The 21,001-nt window shown below is 45.2% G+C and overlaps 1 protein-coding gene across 1 annotated transcript in view; it reads right to left on the bottom strand.

Annotated features, from left to right (window-relative positions):
- AGBL1 (AGBL carboxypeptidase 1) overlaps nt 1-21,001 on the bottom strand; it is a 554,681-nt gene that overhangs the window by 475,502 nt on the left and 58,178 nt on the right. Inside the window, exons 5-6 of the mRNA XM_048481859.1 lie at nt 14,733-14,770; nt 1,444-1,652 (exon numbers count right to left, since the gene is read on the bottom strand). Of these exons, the coding sequence (XP_048337816.1) occupies nt 1,444-1,652; nt 14,733-14,770 (247 nt within the window). The remainder of the gene's footprint in view (nt 1-1,443; nt 1,653-14,732; nt 14,771-21,001) is intronic.

The raw sequence follows: 21,001 nt of genomic DNA, 5'->3' as shown, positions 1-21,001 counted from the left end.
TCCCTTCAGCTGTTCCTAAAAGCTCCTAAATGCTCCTATCCCTGATTTAATCTCTCTGCCTCAGCTAAATTACAATAGCCAGAGACTAGGTCTTCCGACCACCTATTCAAGGTGTTGCTAATGTAATCAAGGAAACAATTGGCTACCAACCCCTGGGTTTAGGACAATAGATAGAGCTGCTGATTAGCTCAGCCCCTGCAATCCTGCACAGCTGTAAGAAACAAAACCTAATGCAAAGGATCTCTTTTCACGCCAAACCAGCGATCCACCCTATAAAAGCCCTGCTCACCTTAAGCTCATTGCTCATTTCTAACCTGAACCTTCCTTAGTCAAGTTGGTGTGAGACACGATATATCGTCCTTCACTTGGGTCCCTATGCTGGCATAGAGATCCTTGCCTTCTTCTGGAACTTCTCTGCAGATCTTTGGTAATGTATAAGTCCCCTGCTTCCCCAAATCCCATTCTATCATCCCACCTATCTTTTCTTCCCTATCTATATACTTAGGAACTGTGTGTATGTGCCTTAACGTCTCACTGTGTGATTGCTTGCAACCAAAACTTAGATAAAAATATTTAAACTGCAATTTGGTCTTTTGTGAATTCTCTGCAGATACGTTTCAAGCCGCTTCTGATATACATAAAAAGATCCCCTCCCAGCCTGCCTCTCACATTGCCAAGTGGAGTAATTCCCCATTGCTCTTTAAAAATAAGTTCTCATACTGTTAAGCTGAGTAACACTTCTTATAGGGGGATATAAATCCAAACTCTTCTTCTTACTCTGCTGGGGGACCTTGGGCTAGTCACAGTTCTCTCAGTCTCACTAACCTCACAAGTGTCTGTTGTGAGGAGAGGAAGGGAAGGAGTCTGTAAGCTGCTCTGAGACTCCTTACAACAGAGAAAAGTGGGGTATAAATCCAAACTCTTCCTCGCTTCTTTCAGTGTAAGCTGGATTCCACCCAAAGAAACCACTACATGAATTGCCCTTGGTTCTCCTTGTAGTTGAGAAAAGCAAGGTATAAATCCAGTATTCTTCTTCTAAGAAGCTGAGGGGAGATCCACTCGATCAGACAAAGGGTCTGTCTAGCTCATCATTCAACACTTCACCATAGAAAGGAAAGAGGCCAAGATATCCCTGTAGGGTTGCCAGCTCCATTTTGGGAAATTCCTGGAGATTAGGGCATGGAGTCTGGGGAGAGTGACATTTGGAGAGGGATCTCCAAGTACTAGCCAGGGCAAGACCTGCTTATATTCAAAAATTGGATGAGATGGAGCTAGCCTGGGCCATCCAGGTCAAGGTCTCAAGAACATTAGGAACCCTCAATTGTCAGAAGACCCCTTTAATTTTTATATGATTTTTTCCCTCCCAAAATGGCATGCTGATAGAATGCTTTGCACCTTGGGGATTCCTAAACATCTGCAGCATCCCTCTGAGACTATGGTTACCTGAGCTGTTCTGAAGAGCATCTCCATACCATTGGCAAGGAGGAAACATTCTCTGCCAGACCGGACATTGGTGATGTGCTTGAGGCAAAGGAGGAAGCCCCTCCGGATACAGATGTAACTGTTGCTGGTATCGTGCTGGTGCCAGTCCTGGTATAACCAGAGCAGTTGACGTATATAGCCTCTGCTGACGGCTCGTCGGCTGTTAGGCTCTGAAAGGCAAAAGTAATGGGGATTTATCTGCTGCTGGGAAAGTACTCTGGTCCAAGCTCTGCTCACGACCCAAGTTCGAGCCTGACAGAAGTCGGTTTCAGGTAGGTGGCTCAAGGTTGACTCAGCCTTTTATCCTGCTGAGGTCAGTAAAATGAGTACCCAGCTCATGACTCGGGTACTGTGAATGACTAGGGAAGGTGATAGCAAATCACCCCTTTAACTAAGTCTGCCTAGTACAGGGGTAGGGAACCTGCGGCTCTCCAGATGTTCAGGAACTACAATTCCCATCAGCCCCTACCAGCATGGCCAATTGGCCATGCTGACAGAGGCTGATGGGAATTGTAGTTCCTGAACATCTGGAGAGCCGCAGGTTCCCTACCCCTGGCCTAGTAAATGTCATGGTGAGACGTCACCTCATTGGTCAGTAACGATCTGGTGCATACATAGGGGACAACCCTTTCCTTTAGAATAGTATGCAAATAGGTATATCCATTAATAGATAAATGTAAGTCAAGTATATATAACGTTCTAATAACCAGATTAAAGACTTCTTGGGCCGCTTGTATTACAATTTTTAACATATATCTAATTATATGTACTTGTTTGTTAATTTCTTTTAAAATATATAATAGGATCAAAGTTAAAATTAATTAGGCTGCCTAAATGATTAATGGTCGACGTTGTCTGTCTGTCTGTCTGCCTAATTTGTATACTGCCCTCCCCCAAAGGGCTCAGGGTGGTGTCCAACCAAAGTTATAAAAATTAAAACCAACTAACAATCAGTACTCAATAAGTAAGAACCATAACAATGTTACAGATGGCTTTAAAACTCCCACCCCTCCCCCTTACTTGTACCCACGGGAGGCCAGATGTTTATTATATGGTGAGATGTCAATATTATCCTGGCTGGCCAAATGCCTGGCGGAACAGGTCCATTTTGCAGACCCTGTGGAAATCTGTAAGTCCTGCAGGGCCCTGATCTCACCCGGGAGCCTGTTCCACCAGGTAGGGGCCAGGGCTGTAAAAGCCCTGGCCCTTGTGGAGGCCAGCTGGATCGCCTTGGGGCCAGGGATCACCAGCAGGTCTGCCTCCAATGAGCAGAGGGGCCTAGAAGGGCAATACAGGGAGAGATGGTCCATCAGATACGCGGGTCCGAGGTCAGCATACCAGTCAATGTAAGTAAGTTTATTTTTATTAATAAAAATATTAATGCAGATCCATTTCATATTTAATTTTGACATAGATTATATTTGATTCTGATTCCATAAGATTACGAGTTCATTATGAACACTTTTTTCCATCGTGGAGAGTATAATTCACGCATCTGAATGATTTGCATCTGAATGGTCCATGTGTACGGCATGCCTGAAGTCATAATGCATCATGGATTTCGTGGGGATAAAGCTGTAACATTAGATTGACTCGGAAGAACATTCCTCTGCGTTCAATGGGATTCAAGTTTAAATAAATGACAGACATCGTCTTCTGTAACCTCAAAATGCAATCATTTGCATGTTTGTTTGTGTAAAGGGCCATCAAGTTGCCGTCGACTTCTGGCAACCCATTAGGGTTTTTAAGGCGAGAATTGAACAGAAGTGATTTGCCATGGCCATCCTCCTCAGGTGTTCATTGGTGGACTCCCAACCAAGGACTAGCCAGGATTGGTCACGCTTAGCTTCTGGGATCTGATGAGATCAGGTTAGGCCATCAAGTTCAGGGATTTGCATGTTTAATCATGAATAGATCTTATTTAGTTCAGTTGGTCCTACTACACCCAAGCAAGCCGTAGTCATTCTCTTTGCTTTTTTGGTGAAAAATGTGCCTATACTCATATATAAGGTTGTGCTGACATCCAACAACTCCTCCCCCCTCCCACACACACTCAGGACATGGAAAAGACCCTCATCCACAACCTCATTCTATCTCATTCATCCATTTTATCCCACCCTTCCTACAAGGAGGTCATACACAAAGCTCTGTTCTCCCCATTTTATCCTCACTGCAAAACAAAAGAATTGATATGCTCATCCAGATAATGAGACAACCTGGTGTCGGTGTGGTGTAGTGGTTAAGAGCAGGTGGATTCTAATCTGGAGAACAGAGTTTAATTCCCCACTCCTCCACCTGAGTGGCAGAAGCTTATCTGCTGAACCAGATGTGTTTCCACACTCCTACATTCCTGCTGGGTGACCTTGGGCCAGTCACGGTTCTCTCCAAACTCTCTCAGCTCCACTTACCTCATAAGGTGTCTGTTGTGGGGAGAGGAAGGAAAAGGAATTTGTAAGCCACCTTGAGTCTCCTTACAGGAGAGAAAGGTGGGATATAAATCTAGACTCTTCTTCTATATGTCCAAACAGAGATTTGAGAAGTTTCTAGTCCCCAGATATCTCCTACCAAGTGTCCATTGCTGCAATGAACAACTGATAGTGGGGGGGGGGAAAGACAAATTCATATCCACCTACCCTGTCCAGCTAATACCTTTCCCCAGACTTTGGCTTTTTCAAAATATCTAGTTAAGAAGACACATGCCTGTATGTTTTTCAGTAATGAAAACTGACTTTAAAAAATGCTGGAGACACCACTTCAAAACAAACAAAAAAGTTGTTTTGACAGGAGCAAAATATGTGTTGTTTCGATTAAATGTGTCAAATGTTAGTTGGTGGACATTGCCAATCTGATATTTGGTTCCTCCCTTGCCAGAGCAATTCTGACATTTTCAGTGTCTGCTTCAATTTTGACGTGTCAATGCATCCTGCTCCAGAAAAACAACAAAAACAAAACACATTTCCCCATATAGTCTCTGACGGAGATTTCAAACATTTCTCCTGTCTCTACTACCTCAGTTTTCCAACTCAGGGTCAGCCAGAGCAACCCCCTAACACAGAAAATGCAACAACTGAAACTGCACTGTGTAGTAGGGAGAGGCTGTTTGTGGCATTGCTGTGGACAGCCTAGAGTAGTAGTAGTAGTAGTAGTAGTAGTAGTTTGGATTTATACTCCACTTTTCTCTCCTGTAAGGAGACTCAAGGTGGCTTACAAGCTCCTTTCCCTTCCTCTCTCCACAACAGATACCTTGTGAGGTAGGTGAGGCTAAGAGAGTTGGGAGAGAGCTGTGAGTAGCCCAAGATCACCAGCAGGAATGTAGGAGTTCTTGATGCCCATCCCCTGAATTACGAAGAGACTATACCAGTCCAAGGCTGACCCTAGCAAGTATTTGGATGAGAGACCTTCAAGGAATACCAAAGGCAGTGGCAAACCATCTCTGTAAGTCTCTTTCCTTGAAAACCCCACAGGGTCACCGTAAGTCAGCTGCAACTTGATAACACTTTATACACATGTGTACTATCCCCAAAAGTTAGATATGGGATCTACCCCTACTATTATGGTAATGGTAATTTAATGTATATACCACCTCCCCCGAAAGGCTCACGGCAGTGTACAACATAATACAACATCAATAACATAACATAAAAAAGCAATCATCATAATATCAAGCAGCAAAACAATAAACAATATTTCAAATCTTAAAACATCAATAATAAAAACATAATCAACATAACATTTCATAACAATAGTATAATAACATCAGCCCAGCAATATAAAACACAATATAATCGTAACATCATACAACAGCTGTCAATAAATGTGGCAACAACCATCTATTAGAGAAGTAGATTCTTTTTTGACATCCAATGGTCTCAAGAATAGTCGAGTTTGGGCCTGCACTAAGACCTTTGGTAAACAACGGTTTCATCAGCCGTTCAATTCATGAGACACTCAAGTTCGTGACTCCCACTAGCGCACTCTGCAGTTTTATATTCCTCCAGACCATCTTTAATATTTCGTAGCTGCATGCATATCGAGCTTAATTATAATATTTAAGCTCCACATATTATTCTAATGAAGAGTAACAGCAATCGGTATCTTGTGTTAATTCATGCCTTCCCCGTGGTGTGGTATTGCAAAGGCACGTCTCCTGGAGAAACTTTCCACTGGCTCAGAAGACAAGATGATTTGGGCTTTATTAAGATGCTTTTCTAAATACGCGCAGGGGGGGGGGTTTCACTTGACCTTTTGGCAAGAGTCAGGAGCCCCCCCACCAACCCGTTTTACAACATGGCTTCTTGTTCTGTTTCTCAAAAAGGTGGCAAAAACAGCTCCCTGGAACATCTTACGCCACCCTCCTAAGCACTGGGGATGGGGAAAACACCTAGAAGATTTTCTCCAGCTAGCTCATTCCCTTTAAACACTGCACAAGTTTCTACTGTTGGGGGACGCTGCTAGTCGGGAGAGATAAATACAGCCAATGTGAGATTAAAATAACCGGCTGATAAACAAATTACTCACTAAAAATAAATATTGGATTAAGGGCTTGCATTGTTATGGTAAGAGTGCCACCGTGTGGAGCAGGAAGGGAAGAATAGGAGACAAAGCAGGGGAGATGAACAGGCAGACCTGAGAAGGGGTCTGCAGATTTTGAAAGACGGAGACTTTTTACATTATGGGCTTCTTCACAAAAAGCCGTTAGAGGCTCATATATGAACTTCCATGACCCTGCTGCCTACTGAATCAAACCTCTGGCCCATGAACGTCAGTATTGTCTACTCAGGCTGGTAGCAGCTCTCTAAGGTTTCAGCATGAGATCTTCCTCATCAACACATACCTGACCTGTTGTAATTTGATCTGCCAAGGATTGAACCTGGGACCTTCTATATACCAACGAGATCCTCTGTTTTAACTAGAGCTGGCCAGGATTGTACCTGGGACCATCTATATACCACTGAGATGCCACTAGGATTGCTAGGTCTCCCCTGCCCACTGGCAGGGGATGGGGAGGGCAGAGTTACCAGATCAAAAAAACCTTCCTGATGGGAAAGGCTGTTCAACAGTGGAATACACATCCTACAATGTATACATATCACTCCCATTCTGCATTTACTCCATTATCGCTTACTGAGCTCAGTTGGCTATCACATGAAAAGCCCTTCATGGCCATGGGCACTCTTATTTTGAAGACCACCTATATCATGCCATGACAGTTTAATTCATCTGGTTGGGGCCTTTGGCAAGTGCCATACTGCAGGCAGACAAGATTAACAATTGCCTGTCCCCATTCCTTCTCAGTAGTGGTCCCATCCTGCATAACAGTTCACCTGAGAAGATCAAGAAGGCTCCCTTGCTCCTGGCATTTTGCTAAATACATAAAACAGAATTATGCAGGAGGGAATTTCAATAAAGGAAATAAAGTTACGTCCAGACTGTTCCAGGGAAATACATGGTGTTTCTAGTCATGTAACATCAGGCATTGCATTGTTTAACATTATGAAGAATAGTGGTTAAGAGCAGGTGGATTCTAATCTGGAGAACTGGGTTTGATTCCCTACTCCTCCACCTGAGTGGCAGAAGCTTATCTGGTGCACCAAATGTGTTTCCGCACTCCTACATTCCTGCTGGGTGACCTTGGGCTAGTCACAGTTCTTCAGAACTCTCTCAGCCACACCTACCTCACAAGGTGTCTGTTGTGGGGAGAAGAAGGGAAGGAGATTGTAAGCCACCTTGAGTCTCCTTAAAGGAGAGAAAGGTGGGGTGCAAATCCAAACTCCTCTTCCTCTTCTTCTATTATTCATGTGGCTCCCCATGTGGCTCCCCATGTGGCTCAAGGTGGTTTGCAATATGAGCTAAAAAATCATCAATCCTTTGACACATACATCTCACAGTTAATACTTATCCTTTGTGCAGCCCTGTGGCATAGGGCCAAGCTCTGCTCACGACCTGAGTTCGATCCCAGGCAGCTGGCTCAAGTATGTCTCAGCCTTCCATCTTTCTGAGGAAGCAAATGAGCTTGCTGGGGGTAAAGTGTGGAAGACAGTGGCAAACCATCCCGTAAACAAAGTTTGCCATCTCCCTGGCTCAATAATGACCTGTGCTTGTTCGGGGGACTACCTTTATCACCTTTTCTTGTTTAGGCAACAGCTGTGTAGCAAATTGCTACAACCCCAGCCCTACTCATTATGCCTCAGATATATCATCCAATTGATTGCACGAATTTAGATTGTGTAATCTGCCTCGAGTCTCAGTGAGAGAGGCAGGCTATAAATAATGTAAATAAATAAAATAAATAATGTATCAGTCCCCAGCAAAACACACTGATATAATTTTTTAATCTCTTCTCTGCCTCCTGCTGGACCTTTTGAGGAGGTGGGAGAAACAAGGACTTGGAATTCAAAAGTTAATATTGACTTGCCTTCTGGGTCAAGAATAGTAATGTCAATTCTTGCTTTTGAAGATTGACTGGCAGCAAGAAAGAAATGCCACGGAGGGGAGGGATGACTCTGAGCATCTGACTTTTGCAGTTTTCCAACTCACACACTCAGCATACATCAATTCTCTCTCTGTGCTGGCATTGCCAAAGTGCAATTGCTGATGCCGTTTTTATTTCATTTTTATTTGGTACCTGCCCTCACCCATACCAGCTCCCTACTGGTTCAGCCCCAACCCAATTTCTGAAATGTGTTGGGGAGCATTATGGGGGATGGATGATTATGTATTTTTAGGAGGGGGGTTTAGACTGGGGGGTGGGGATGGTTTTTCAAGGAGATTTTATGATGGTTTTATGATTGTTTTTATTGTGTGCTTAGAATAGCACCCCGCCCAGGGACTTTGCCGATGGGTGAGAAATAAGGACACAGTATTAAATTGAATTAAATTTCAACGTCCATTCCATGTCAGGAATGAACGATGTTATTTGCATTGTCGAAGGCTTTCATGGCTGAATTCATCTGGTTGTGGGTTTTCCAGGCTGTCTGGACATGGTCTGGTAGATCTTGTTCCTAATATTTCACCTGCATCTGTGGCTGGCAGCTTCAGAGGTGTATCACAGCGAGAAGACTTCTCTCTGTGATACACTTCTGAAGATGCCAGCCACAGATGCAGGCGAAATGCTAGGAACAACATCTACCAGACCACGGCCACACAACCTGGAAAACCCACAACAACCAGATTTTATTTGCGATCATAGACCAAAATCATAACAATATCCAACACAAATTACTATAGACTAAATCATCAGATTAACTTCAGCAATAAAATCAACAAGGCAAAATTCTAAATAGAATATTAAATGAATTATTACATAAGATAAAACCCTTCCTTATACTTTTTACAAATTGTCCAGGCAAATTTAGCAACTTCAGGTGTCACACTATATCAGTTCTGGCAACCAATATGGACATTAGAGTCTTCCTGTCTCTATCTCGATATTTATATAAAGTAGAATTAATTAACTTCCTTCTTTCCTGGTCTAAATTCTTACAGTTGAATATAAGATGCTCCAACGATTCTATTGGACCATCCTGCCATAAACATTTTTCTCTTGGTCTTCTATTGTATTTGTCAATTAAGGTCACTGTTGGCAGGACATTGTCTGATCAGCATGAAGTTTCTAAGGCTAGCTGTAGTGACACCAGAACCATAAGGGACAGCACAGAGGCTACAAAATAAGTTATCTGAGAGATACAGATGATTTTAATTTTTTTGGCAGGGGTCATAGCTCAGGGGTAGAGGATATGGAAGACATCTCTGAAGAAAGTTGTCATGCTGGTCAACCGGTAAACACCTAGATTCAAGTCCAGTAGCATCACAGAGATAAACCAGATTTGGGGGATGTGAGCTTTTGGTAGTCAAAGCTCTGGAACTTTGACACTCGAAAGCTCATATCCTCCAAATCTTGTCAGTTTCTAAAGTGCTACTGGCTCAAATCTAGTAGCTTTGCATCCAGAATTTCCCAGGTTCAGTTTCTAGCATCTCCTCTTGAAAGGATCAGGTGATGTAAAACTCCCTGCCTGGAAGAGCCGTCACCAGTCCAAGTGGACAAGATCCCTCCCCTCACAAACTTTTAAAAAAGTTTTAAGGCAGAAAATTTTCCTCCATGGAGTTCCACATTATTTCCCCCTCCTTTGGTTTTGAAAGCATTTTATGTCCAGCCTCCAAACATTTTTCAGCCTCCAAACATTTTCCAGGACGATCCTTTAGGCTGAAATGTTTTCAAAACGGCCTCATTGTTGTGCAATCTCTTTAAAATGTTTTCCATACCTCTCTGCTGTTTCTGAACTTCCTTTTTCTGAGCTCACTCTGCATTCCCCCTCACCTGTTGTTTAGGCATTTCTGTGAGTTTCTTGGGGGGGGCGGGCGTAATCTTGGAGGCATTGATTATGCAAAGTTTGGAAAATTGCAGCACGATGCCATGAATCATGGAAGCACTGATTCATCAACTGATTTTTAAAAAATGTAATGGCGGCCATGAATCATTTTGAGGGGGTGAGTGCAGGCATGTAGGGGGATTGAAGCCATTTGCTAAACATTTTAGGACAATTGTGCAGAATGGGCCCAAATTGGCCTCAACAGACCAAAGGTCAACAGAAATGCCCATTCCATGAGCAGACAGATGCAGAGCAGAACAAATGATGGAAAACAATGGACCACCCAACATGATTTGTGGGGAAAGTATGCAGCTTGGTTCTGCTCTAACCTTGCTGTTTTGGTAGATTCAAATCCCTTTTGCTTTCTGTTCACCTCCTCTTCTTACTAAATCCTTCTGTTTTAAAATTCTAATATTCACTTGTGAACTGCAAAGACAACTGTGGAATGGACTGATTTTATTAAGATTTAGATCCACCCAAATATGTTTCCTTACTGCAGTAATGTGACCTTTCAGCTTGGGCACCAAGGTTAACGCCGGAGTATTATTTGCAAATTAAGACCGCTGACTAGCCCTTTTCAAGCACAGATTCTGAGGATCCAGTTTTTCACCAATGCTTTCATGAAAGGAGGGAAGGGCGGACAGAAAGGCTGAGGCCGTGTGAAGAGGAGGGAGATCACGGGTGAGAGAGAGAAAGGACAATATAGCATTGTGATTTATCATCAGGAAGATTGCCTGCAATGGTGGAGCACTCATTCTTAATCAAAGCTTTATTAAATTCTGGTAATAAAAGGCTAAGTGTTTTTAGATGGGAAAGAGGCAATAATAGGGTATAACATTCATTTCAAGAACACTCATTCCTAGTGTGCGTGGGCCCGCATAAGAAGCCTTTCCATCCAACTGATATTTTAAATGTTTGAAGCGTTCTGTTGGCATTTGGTGTCATCAAAGGCAGAGGTTCAGGCTCAGGGCTAATGGGAAGGCAACAGAGACAAACTGCCCAATGTCTGAGGCCTGCATAAGAACATCATAAAAGCCCTGCTGAATCAGCCAGGGGTGCACCTACTCCAGCATCTTGTTTCACACAGTGGCCAACCTTGGGTGGCAGAGGCGTAGCAAGGGGGGAAAGCGCCCGGTGCACTGGTGCATCCTCTGCCCCCGCCCCGCTCCAGAACACCCCCGTCCTGCCCCAGAATGCCCCCACTATGCCCCCAGAACATCCTCACCACACTCCCGCAGGGGCGCATGCCTGGTGCGTTCCCCCCATCCCCTTGGAGCTACACCTCTGTTGGGTGGCCAACTCTGGTTTGGGTAATTTGGATAATCCTGAGCCCTTCGGGGGTAGGGCGGTCTAATAAATTGTATCACAGAGGGAAGTCTGTTACACACTGTGTTCAGAGAGAAGGAAATGTTTGGCGTATATATTGTCCATGTCCCAGGGTGGGGAACCAATCAGTAAGTGTTTGGGTGAAACTTGTTATGCCCACACAGTATACAGTATACAGAAAACCAACACACACAGACCGGTATCTACATAAAAACTCAAATCACCATCCACGACAAAAAAGGGGTATAATCAAAACTCTGACAGATCATGCAAAACGAATTTGTGAACCTCACCTCCTCCCTGATGAAATTAATCATCTAGACTGGGCTCTGCAGGCTAATGGCTACTCCACAACAGAAATCAGAAGAGCTTCAAGACCAAGAGTGTCAGGATGTTGTGTGAGTGTGTGTGGTGTCCTTGGTTCTTCCTGCCTGCCTGTCTGCTTTGGCGGACTGCCCACCCTTGGAGGCTCAGACTTTGCTGATATCTCTTTGGGAAACTTTCCCTGTGTGAAACTTTGCCTTGTTTTCTTTACAGTGGTGGGAAGAAGGGATACTGTTATAAACTGTTGCTTGAGTTCTGGGTATCAGAACTTGCTTGCCTTACTTTCGGAACTGACTGCCAGTACAATAAAGAACTATTATGAGTTACTTTTGACTGGACTTTCCCAAGTTCATTACAAAGAGAAACCCAGAGGACTGAGGAGAAACAGCCCACCACAGGAAAAATATTTCTACCTTACATCAAGGGAATCACTGATCAAATAGGGAAACTGATGAAGAAACATAACCTACAAACCATCTTCAAACCTACCAGGAAAATACAGCAGATGTTACGCTCAGCAAAGGACAAGAGAGACCCCCTCACTTCTGCAGGAGTCTATCGCATACACTGCAGCTGTGGAAAGGTCTACATAGGAACCACGAAACGCAGCATTCAAACCTGTATTAAGTAGCACGAAAGACACCGTTGGCTTAACCATCCTGAAAAATCTGCAGTTGCAGAACATGTGTTAAACAAAACTGGACATAACATTTTATTTGAAAACACATAAATTCTGGACAATTCAGAAGGTTACTTTGTCAGACTGCACAGGGAGGCCATTGAAATTCTCAAACACCAAGATGATCTCAACAGGAAAGAAGAGACTTTGAAAATTAGCAAAGCTTGGCTACCAGTACTTCAAAACACCAAAAACAAACCCCAAGGGCTCATTAAAACAATGGACTCCACCCAAACACAGGATTTGCATTCACCAATACTACCTCTGCTGCAGGGCATGAAAATGTGAATCACTCCCTGGACTGATAAGCCCCACCCTCAATACAATACTATCAACCACATCTTTGCATAACAAGTTCCATTCAAACACTTACTGATTGGTTCCCCACCCTGGGACATGGACAATATATACCCCAAACATTTCCTTCTCTCTGGACACAGTGTGTAACAGACTTCCCTCTGTGATACACCTCTAAAGATGCCAGCCACAAATGCAGGTGAAAAGTTAGGAACAGGATCCACCAGACCACGGCCACACAGCCTGGAAAACCCACCTGAACCAGTTGAATCCGACCGTGAAAGCCTTTGACAATATACTTTCCCAATTGTTTGCAAATGGATTTTGCTATTTTGCACAGTAAAATCCAGTTGCAAAGTGCATTGAAAGTGCATTTGCATGTACGGAAGGGGCCTTAGAGACATCTTGTGTATTTCCTCCCATGGTATAATAATGCCAATGTTGCTTTGATCAGCCCTTGAAGAAGAAGAGGAAGAGGAAGAGGAGGAGGAGGAGGAGGAAGAAGAGGAAGAAGAGGAAGAAGAGGAAGAAGAAGAGTAGTAGTAGTAGTTCGGATTTATATCCCCCCTTTCTCTCCTGCAGGAGACTCAAAGGGGCTTACAATCTCCTTGCCCTCCCCCCCTCACAACAAACACCCTGTGAGGTAGGCGGGGCTGAGAGAGCTCCGAGAGGTAGGCGGGGCTGAGAGAGCTCCGTGACAAGCCCAAGGTCACCCAGCTGGCGTGTGTGGGAGCGTACAGGCTAATCTGAATTCCCCAGATAAGCCTCCACAGTTCAGGTGGCAGAGTTGGGAATCAAACCCGGTTCCTCCAGATTAGATACATGAGCTCTTAACCGCCTACGCCACTGCTGCTTCCATATATCCTGTTGTTAAAACACCTCCTGGATTCCGGAATAAACAAGGTTTCACGTGAGGTCAAACTGGTACCTGAATGACTCCGTTGTCTGATTTTATGTAAAATCTCCACCCAGGGAAGGTACCAATGCGCATCTTTTAAATCCTGTATTGTATGAAGAAGACTTTTCTGTGTCCTGTTATGTGCAGGGAGGGTCTATCTGACCTCACCATGATGCTGGGAGGATGCTGACTTCACGACTCTGTAATCTGCATAAAACCTGGAAACTGATTGTACTGTGGGCTTCTGCCTTTATTGGAAATTGATGCTGCAGCAACAATAAACCATTCCTTTTATTTCACCCTACCTCTTGCCTCTTCATTGTTAATTGGGCCAGCGCTCAGAAGAACATAACTGAGGTGTAAAAGTTCCCTAGACATATCATTAGGGTTTCCATTCCCTGTTTCCTGGGGAGCAACATGGGAGAATGGGGCATCTTTCTACCCAGCACCAGTAGGGAAGGGTCGTGGCTCAGAGACAGAACAGAATTTGCTTTGCGAAACAGAAGGTCCTGGGTTCAATTCCTAGCATCTCCAGTTTACAGGATCTTGGGCCCCTTCCGCACATACAGAATAATGCACTTTCAATCCACTTTCACAATGGTTTGCAAGTGGATTTTGCTATTCCGCACAGTAAATTCCAGCTGCAAAGTGCATTGAGAGTGGATTGAAAGTGCATTATTCTGCATGTGCAGAAGGGGCCAGACAGTCGGTGACACAAAAAAACCTTGAAACCCTGGAGAGACACCGCCAGGCCAAGTAAACAATGCCAACCTTGGGCCTTTCCCCACTCCCTTCCATCCCCCCTATGCCGCGCGCTGCTCTCATCCCAGGCGCACGCCCAGGCGTCCCCACGACCCCGCGCTCTGTGCGGGGTCGTCAAAAGGCGCCGTTCAGAAGAGCACCTGGGATGCAGCGCGCTAAGGGGGCGCGACAGCGGCAGCGTCGGGGCGGCTGCGCTGTGGCCGCCCCTGCCTTGGGGAGGGAGGAGGAACCCCGCGCTACTCTCCTCAAGTAGCGCGGGGCTTACGGTAAGTGGGGAAAGGCCCCTTGACAAACCAAGGGCCTGCCACAGTAGAAGTCAGCTTTACACATTAACATAATTAGCATTTGGAATTGTGGCTGCGCTCAAGTTGGCCGCCAGTGTAATATGCAAGTTTTGCATTCTGCAACACAATAAATCAGGTAGGACACAAGCTACAGCGTCACCTGTGCTTGTCCTCAGTTCCAGACAAGCGGTACTGATGAGAAAGAATGAAAGAAGGAAGGGAAGCAGAGACCTTTGCAAAAATGGGAACATTGCTCCTACACGGGCGGCGAGGGGAGGTAGGGGGAGCAGAGAGGAAGTAGAAATGCTTACTTGATTTCAACAAAGCAGCCATGGCTTCAACTGCTGCCCTGGGGAAAGAAAAGAAAGGGGAGGTAGAGATCATTTTCTTCCATAATTTCTGTAACCTTTGGCTTCCTAATCTCCTCTGCCATTCCGCAGCCACTGTGCAAACCAGCAGAAGAGCTCCGAAGAAAAACCCTCACAGTTTCATTGTTTTTACACCCATTTGGAAGGCCGGTCCTTTGCGCTCTGCTTGGTTATAGGATTAGCCCTCGGGCTTTTGAGCTTGTGTTACACTGATCCACACTGACTGGTCAGTAAGAACCGTTGCCTGGGATGTCGCTAGAAATTAAGCAGGACTCTTTTTTTTTTTATCCTTGGCAATGCTCTTTCCAACGGCTGAGCTTCCCAGAGATAGAGAAACCTGGGCCTAGATTTTTTGCTAGCCTCTTAGGAAAAGAATGGACTCCAGAGGCTCATATGGAATGAAAATACACAAGTTTCCCAGACCAAATTCATTCAAATATGGAGACCCATGTGGAAATGAAATAGCTATATTTTTAAAAAGCAGCAATTGCTTTTTATTTTCACATGGATCTCTGTATTTGAATGATTGATTATCCCAGCTTGCTGAAGACCAGTCTGCTTGGCGAAGTAGGTAGAATGTCAGAAAAGGATGTTAAAGGACACAAGTTCAAATCCTCACTCTGAGAAACAAACTTAAAAGTAAAAAACAGTTGACAAGAGCAATCTACAACACTCAGGCTACAAGTAACAATATAATATCATGACATGTAAGTGTTCCTTTTAATAAGTGAATCAGGGGCATGACTCAGGAGGCAAGCTCCTCTGGGCAAAACTGTAGCCCCTGGGCCAAAACCTGAGTTGGATGCCCCCGGCGTACATGGGCGGCCACACCTACCACAACCAATTTTTTTTTGCACCAGGACATTGGTGCTCTATACAGGGTGAAGTTTTTAGACATAATTTCAGCACCAAAAAAATTCTGGCAGTGCATATCATCAGGAGACTTGTTCCTTATTCTACCCCCCAAGTTTCAGCAGGAGGTTTGGTTCTAAAAAAAAGTCCAAAGTTAAGTGGACTCCTGTGTTGGGTGCCCCATCCCCCATTGTTTCCAATGGGAGCTAATAGGAGATGGGGGCTACAGTTTTGAGGGTCCATAACTTTGGACCCCCTGAACCAAATTGCACCAAACCTTGGGGGTGCCATCATGACAGTCTCCAGGATGATAATTCCTGGAAATTTTGGTGCCGTATACATCCAAAAAATGCACCCCTTGCATATGGGAAACATCCTAGAAATTTGCCCAAGAATCTTTGTCTCTGGCATTGAGGCTTCTTCTGCATTGTTGTCAATGGGGGTTGCAGGTTGTAGTGAAGGGGGGCACATTTCCTTGAAGGCACAGTCCTCAAAACTTGTCAGGGGTCTCTATCAGGAGGTATTGCCCTAATCGATTCTCTCCCAAGTGTGTGGTGCAGTTTGGTTCAGGGTGGCCAAAGTTATGGACCCTCAAAACTGTAGCCCCCATCTTCCTCATTGTAGTTCCCCCATTGGAAACAATGGGGATAGGTTAGGCACTTCCTTTTGGGAGTCCATAACTTGGAGTCCCTGAACCAAACCTCACCAAACTTGGGGGGTAGCATAAGGACAGTCACCTGATGATACGCTGAAATTTTGGTGCCATTAGCCTAAAAACTGCGCCCCTTGCAGGCCAAAAATGGAAAACCACTAAAAAAATACCCCAAAACGAACCCAGCATTTTGATGCCCCCCACAAGGTGATGCCCTGGGCAGCTGCCCACCTTGCCCAATGGGCATTACGCCAGTGAAGTGAATCAAGCATCCAAAAGGGCCAAAAATGCTCTGATAAGTACAAATATCAAACCTACAGCAATCTATTGACATGAACAAGACAGGATATGAACAGCACATGATCACACAATGTAAAGAGTTGACATACAAGCACCAGTCTGAACAGATGAAACAAGGTAACTCTTGGTGCAAAATCCTCAGCACAGGTAAGCCCTTGGGCGCCATTGCTTAAGTAAACAGTGAAGGGTCTTTAAAAGGGTCTTCAAGATGGAGTTCTGGCCCATTTCACGCTCAAAAGCTTCATCAGTAGCCATTTTTCCAATGTTGGTAGCCCCTAATGGGAATTGCTATGTCTAGCCACTATTCATTAAAAATTTCCACTCTATCACCTGTGGAGTGACTTGGACCAGTCATGCCCCCTCCAGCCTTTCCTACTTCACAGGGTTGTTGTGGGGATGAAAGGGAGGAGAGGGGAGGAAGGGTGGGATAAAAGGGTAGTAAGTAATGAAATAAATCTGGGTTCAAATGTTGCCTCATGTGTTTAAGGGATGATGGGCAGCTCTTAGGTATAACACATTAATTCTCACGTCACCTCCTGGGTATTTCAGGTCAAGAAAATTCCACTACTCGTAGACTGTCAAAATGCTCCTATCGAATTGAGGCTTCCTAAACCTGTAAGTTTCGAAGAATTGGGATAAGGTACACCACACCAGGTAGAAACTCTTTTCCTAATTGGAATAGCTGGAGAATATAGCTGAGCAGATGGGAAAACTCAGTCCTTGGGAGAATATTGACCCCTGACAAACACACTTTTGTATGCAAATATGTTCTACCACTACCCAGAGAAAAGCAGCATAGATTTCGTATGGGACATATACGTAAATCAGTTATCAACGTTGCCTTAGCAAATGCCAGGAGGTCTGAAAAATAATAGGCAGAGTTTGGGAAAGATGTGATTTCAATTCCAAGTAGACTGATCTTTATTATAGAGACTAGGAGAAATACAGCTTAAGGATATGGAAGCCATTTTTCTTCTGCTCCACAGTTCCTTGGGGATGGAAAACTGGAGCTGAGGGGCAGGTAATTCCTAAGGTTGCCAGGCTGTGCCAAAGATCTGGTGAGAGTGTGGGGTGGAATCCACTGAGTATTAGTGCTTACTACAGTATATCACTTCTGAGGAAGACCAAAAGTGACATCACTCTAGGAATTGCTGAAACTTTGTGGTAAAACTTAGGAATCTAGGTGATTCTTACTGTGACGTGACATCACTTCTGCGTTTCCCCCGGAAGTGATGTCACACTGTGCATGATGTCATCACTTTTTGTTCTGTTTTTCTCCCACTACCATTTGAAGTAGGAGTTCTCCCACAAGGGCAGGAAGTATGGCAAGACCACCCGGGATTGCTAAAAAGGGAGGCCTACATGTAATAATACAGTTCAGATAACACAGAGGCTTCCAAAGCTGGCTGCCATTAAAATTCTCCCTCCCACCCTATTATTCCGAAGCAAAACACTTCTCCAAATCACTGTTTCCTGCAAAGTCACAAACGCCCACAGCTGCATCACACAGTGCCATTTTCGGAGACCTCCACACCGGCCAGTTTTGCAACACCAGAATTTGCTCGGAAACAAAGCCTCTGATAAATCACATTAACTTCCACCCCGAGCCAATTATCAAGCTGCAGAAGGAAGTAAATATTTTATTGCCACTCGGCCGCTATTTATTGTGTGTCCGCTCAGCAGCTGAGCAACAGGGAGATGTCGGAGTGGGCTCTAGCCAGCAGCCGATGTTCCCAGCCTGGCTTTCCTTCCTTGTTTGTAAAGCAGGGGAGGGAGGGGAGAGTGAATCTATCAGAGCCCAGCGACGGCCTTGCAAACAAACAGCTCGCCATGCATAAAACCCAGCTGGGCTCATTCTTCACTACTCGTGAGCCAATGACAGAAAACCAGGGTCATTACAATAGCTTCTCAGAGCAAAAAAAAGCCCAGAATGTAATCAGAGGGTTACTGATTGCCAGTCCATGAGATACAAGCCAGTTCTGTGCAACGGAATGCTTCTTGCTTGTATAGATAGTCACAGAATGGGTCAAGGTCATGTAGGAGGTATTCATGCCTCGGGTTACAGACACCTACCTCTTCCTACCTCAGGAAACATGCAGATGCTGTAAGGAGACTCAAGGTGGCTTACAAGCTACTTTACTTTCCTCTCCCCACAACCAGGGACGTAGGTATAGATTTTTTATGGGGGGTCACCCCCCACCCGGCCCTAGGGCATGGCCACGCCTCCCCAAGCCCTGCCCTTGGCCTAGCGCTTATAAAAGCAGCTCTCCGAGGTTGGGGATGGCAGACTCCCCTGCCCTGCCCTCCCCTGCCCCTCCTCTCTGGGCAGAGGCATAGAGGGAAAATGGAGCCTGGTGCAAAATCTGAGTTTTGCACACACACACACACACACACACCCCGACAGCCGCTGTGATGCTGGAATCCACCCCCAAACAGCATCACTTTCAATGGTGTTTAAACTAGAGAGCCCAAATTCTCCTTTTAAATCCACCTTAAAGGGAGAATCTGGGGTCCCTAGTTAAACAACATTGAAAGTGATGCTGTTTTGGGGTGGATTATCCCCCACTCTGAAACAGCATCACTTTCAGTGTGGCGTAGTGGTTAAGAGCAGGTGCATCCTAGTCTGGAGGAACCTGGTTTGATTCCCTGCTCTGCCACTTGAGCTGTGGAGGCTTATCTGGGGAATTCAGATTAGCCTATGCACTCCCACACATGCCAGCTGGGTGGCCTTGGGCTAGTCACAGCTTTTCGGAGCTCTCTCAGCCCCACCCACCTCACAGGGTGTTTGTTGTGAGGGAGCAAGGGCAAGGAGATTGTAAGACCCTTTGAGTCTCCTACAGGAGAGAAAAGGGGGGATATAAATCCAAACTCTTCTTCTTCTTCTAAACTGAGGACCTCAGATTCTCCCTTTAAATCCATGCCGAAGGGAGTGGATTTAAAAGGAGAATCTGGGGAAATTTGGGGGGTGCCTGCTGTCAGGGGTGCATTTGTTAAGCTAGAAGCACCAAACTTTCAGGGTATCTTTAGGAGTCTCTCCTAATGATACCACCCAGGTTTGGTGAAGTTTGGTTCAGGGTATCCAAAGTTATGGACCCTCAAAGGTGTATCCCCCATCTCCTATTAGCTCTCTTTCGAAACAATGGAGGATGGGGCACTCCCTTTGGGAGTCCATAGCTTTGGACCCCCTGGACCAAACTTCACAAAACCTGGATGGTACCAATGACAGACTCTCCTGATAATACATCCCAGGTTTGGTGAAGTTTGGTTCAGTGGGTCCAAAGTTATGGACCCTCAAAGGTGTAGCCCCCATCTTCTATTAGCTCCCATTGGAAACTATGGAGGATGGGGCACCCCCTTTGGGAGCCCATAAATTTGGACCCCCTGAACCAAACCTCACCGAACCTGGGTAGTATCTTCAGGAGAGTTCCCCCAAACAATCCCTTAAAGTTTGGTGCTGCTAGCTTAAACAATGCGCCCCCTGCAGGCCAAAAACCGAAAAAGCACTAAAATGTTTTTAAAACCCACAAACGGAGGGGTGGAGCTTCGGACATGAATGGGGGTGGTTCAAACCCGAGAAACCCCCCCCTTACCTACGTCCATGCCCACAACAAACACCTTGTGAGCTAGGTGGGGCTGAGAGAGTTCTGAAGAACTGTGACTAGCCCAAGGTCACCCAGCAGGAACGTAGGAGTGTGGAAACACATCTGGTTCACCAGATAAGCCTTTGCTACTCAGGTGGTGGAGTGGAGAATCAAATCTGGTTTTCCAGATCAGAAGTCATACATCGGTACAGTAACAAGATTACAGTAGGGCTGCCAATCTTCAGGTAGTGGCTCTGCAATCTCATTTGCTCTCCAGGTGACAGAGGTCAGCTCCACTGGAGAAAATGGCCACTTTGGAAGGTGGACTCTGTGGAATTATATACCACTGAAGTCCCTTCCCACCTCAAATCCTGCCCTCCTCAGGCTCCGTCTTCCAAATCTCCAGGTATTATCCAACCCAGAGCTGGCAACCCTACTAGAGTCCATAGAGTCCACCTATCAAGGCAGCCATATTGAAAAAAATAAATGGATTGTGTATGTTACTCCAGAGTTTTTGCAGATGGAGGCGTGGAGTTAGGCAGATAGAAGAAGAAGAAGAGTTTGGATTTATATCCCCCCTTTCTCTCTTGCTGGAGACTCAAAGGGGCTTACAATCTCCTTGCCCTTCCCCCCTCACAACAAACACCCTGTAAGGTAGGTGGGGCTGAGAGAGCTCCGAGAAGCTGTGACTAGCCCAAGGTCACCCAGCTGGCGTGTGTGGGAGGCTAATCTGAATTCCCCAGATAAGCCTCCACAGCTCAGGTGGCAGAGCTGGGAATCAAACCCAGTTCCTCCAGATTAGATACATGAGCTCTTAACCTCCTACG

This window comes from Sphaerodactylus townsendi, linkage group LG17 (genome assembly GCF_021028975.2).
Source record: "Sphaerodactylus townsendi isolate TG3544 linkage group LG17, MPM_Stown_v2.3, whole genome shotgun sequence".
NCBI lineage: Eukaryota > Metazoa > Chordata > Lepidosauria > Squamata > Sphaerodactylidae > Sphaerodactylus > Sphaerodactylus townsendi.
Note: the sequence above shows the minus strand (reverse complement) of the source record. Positions and strands in the feature narration are given on the sequence as shown.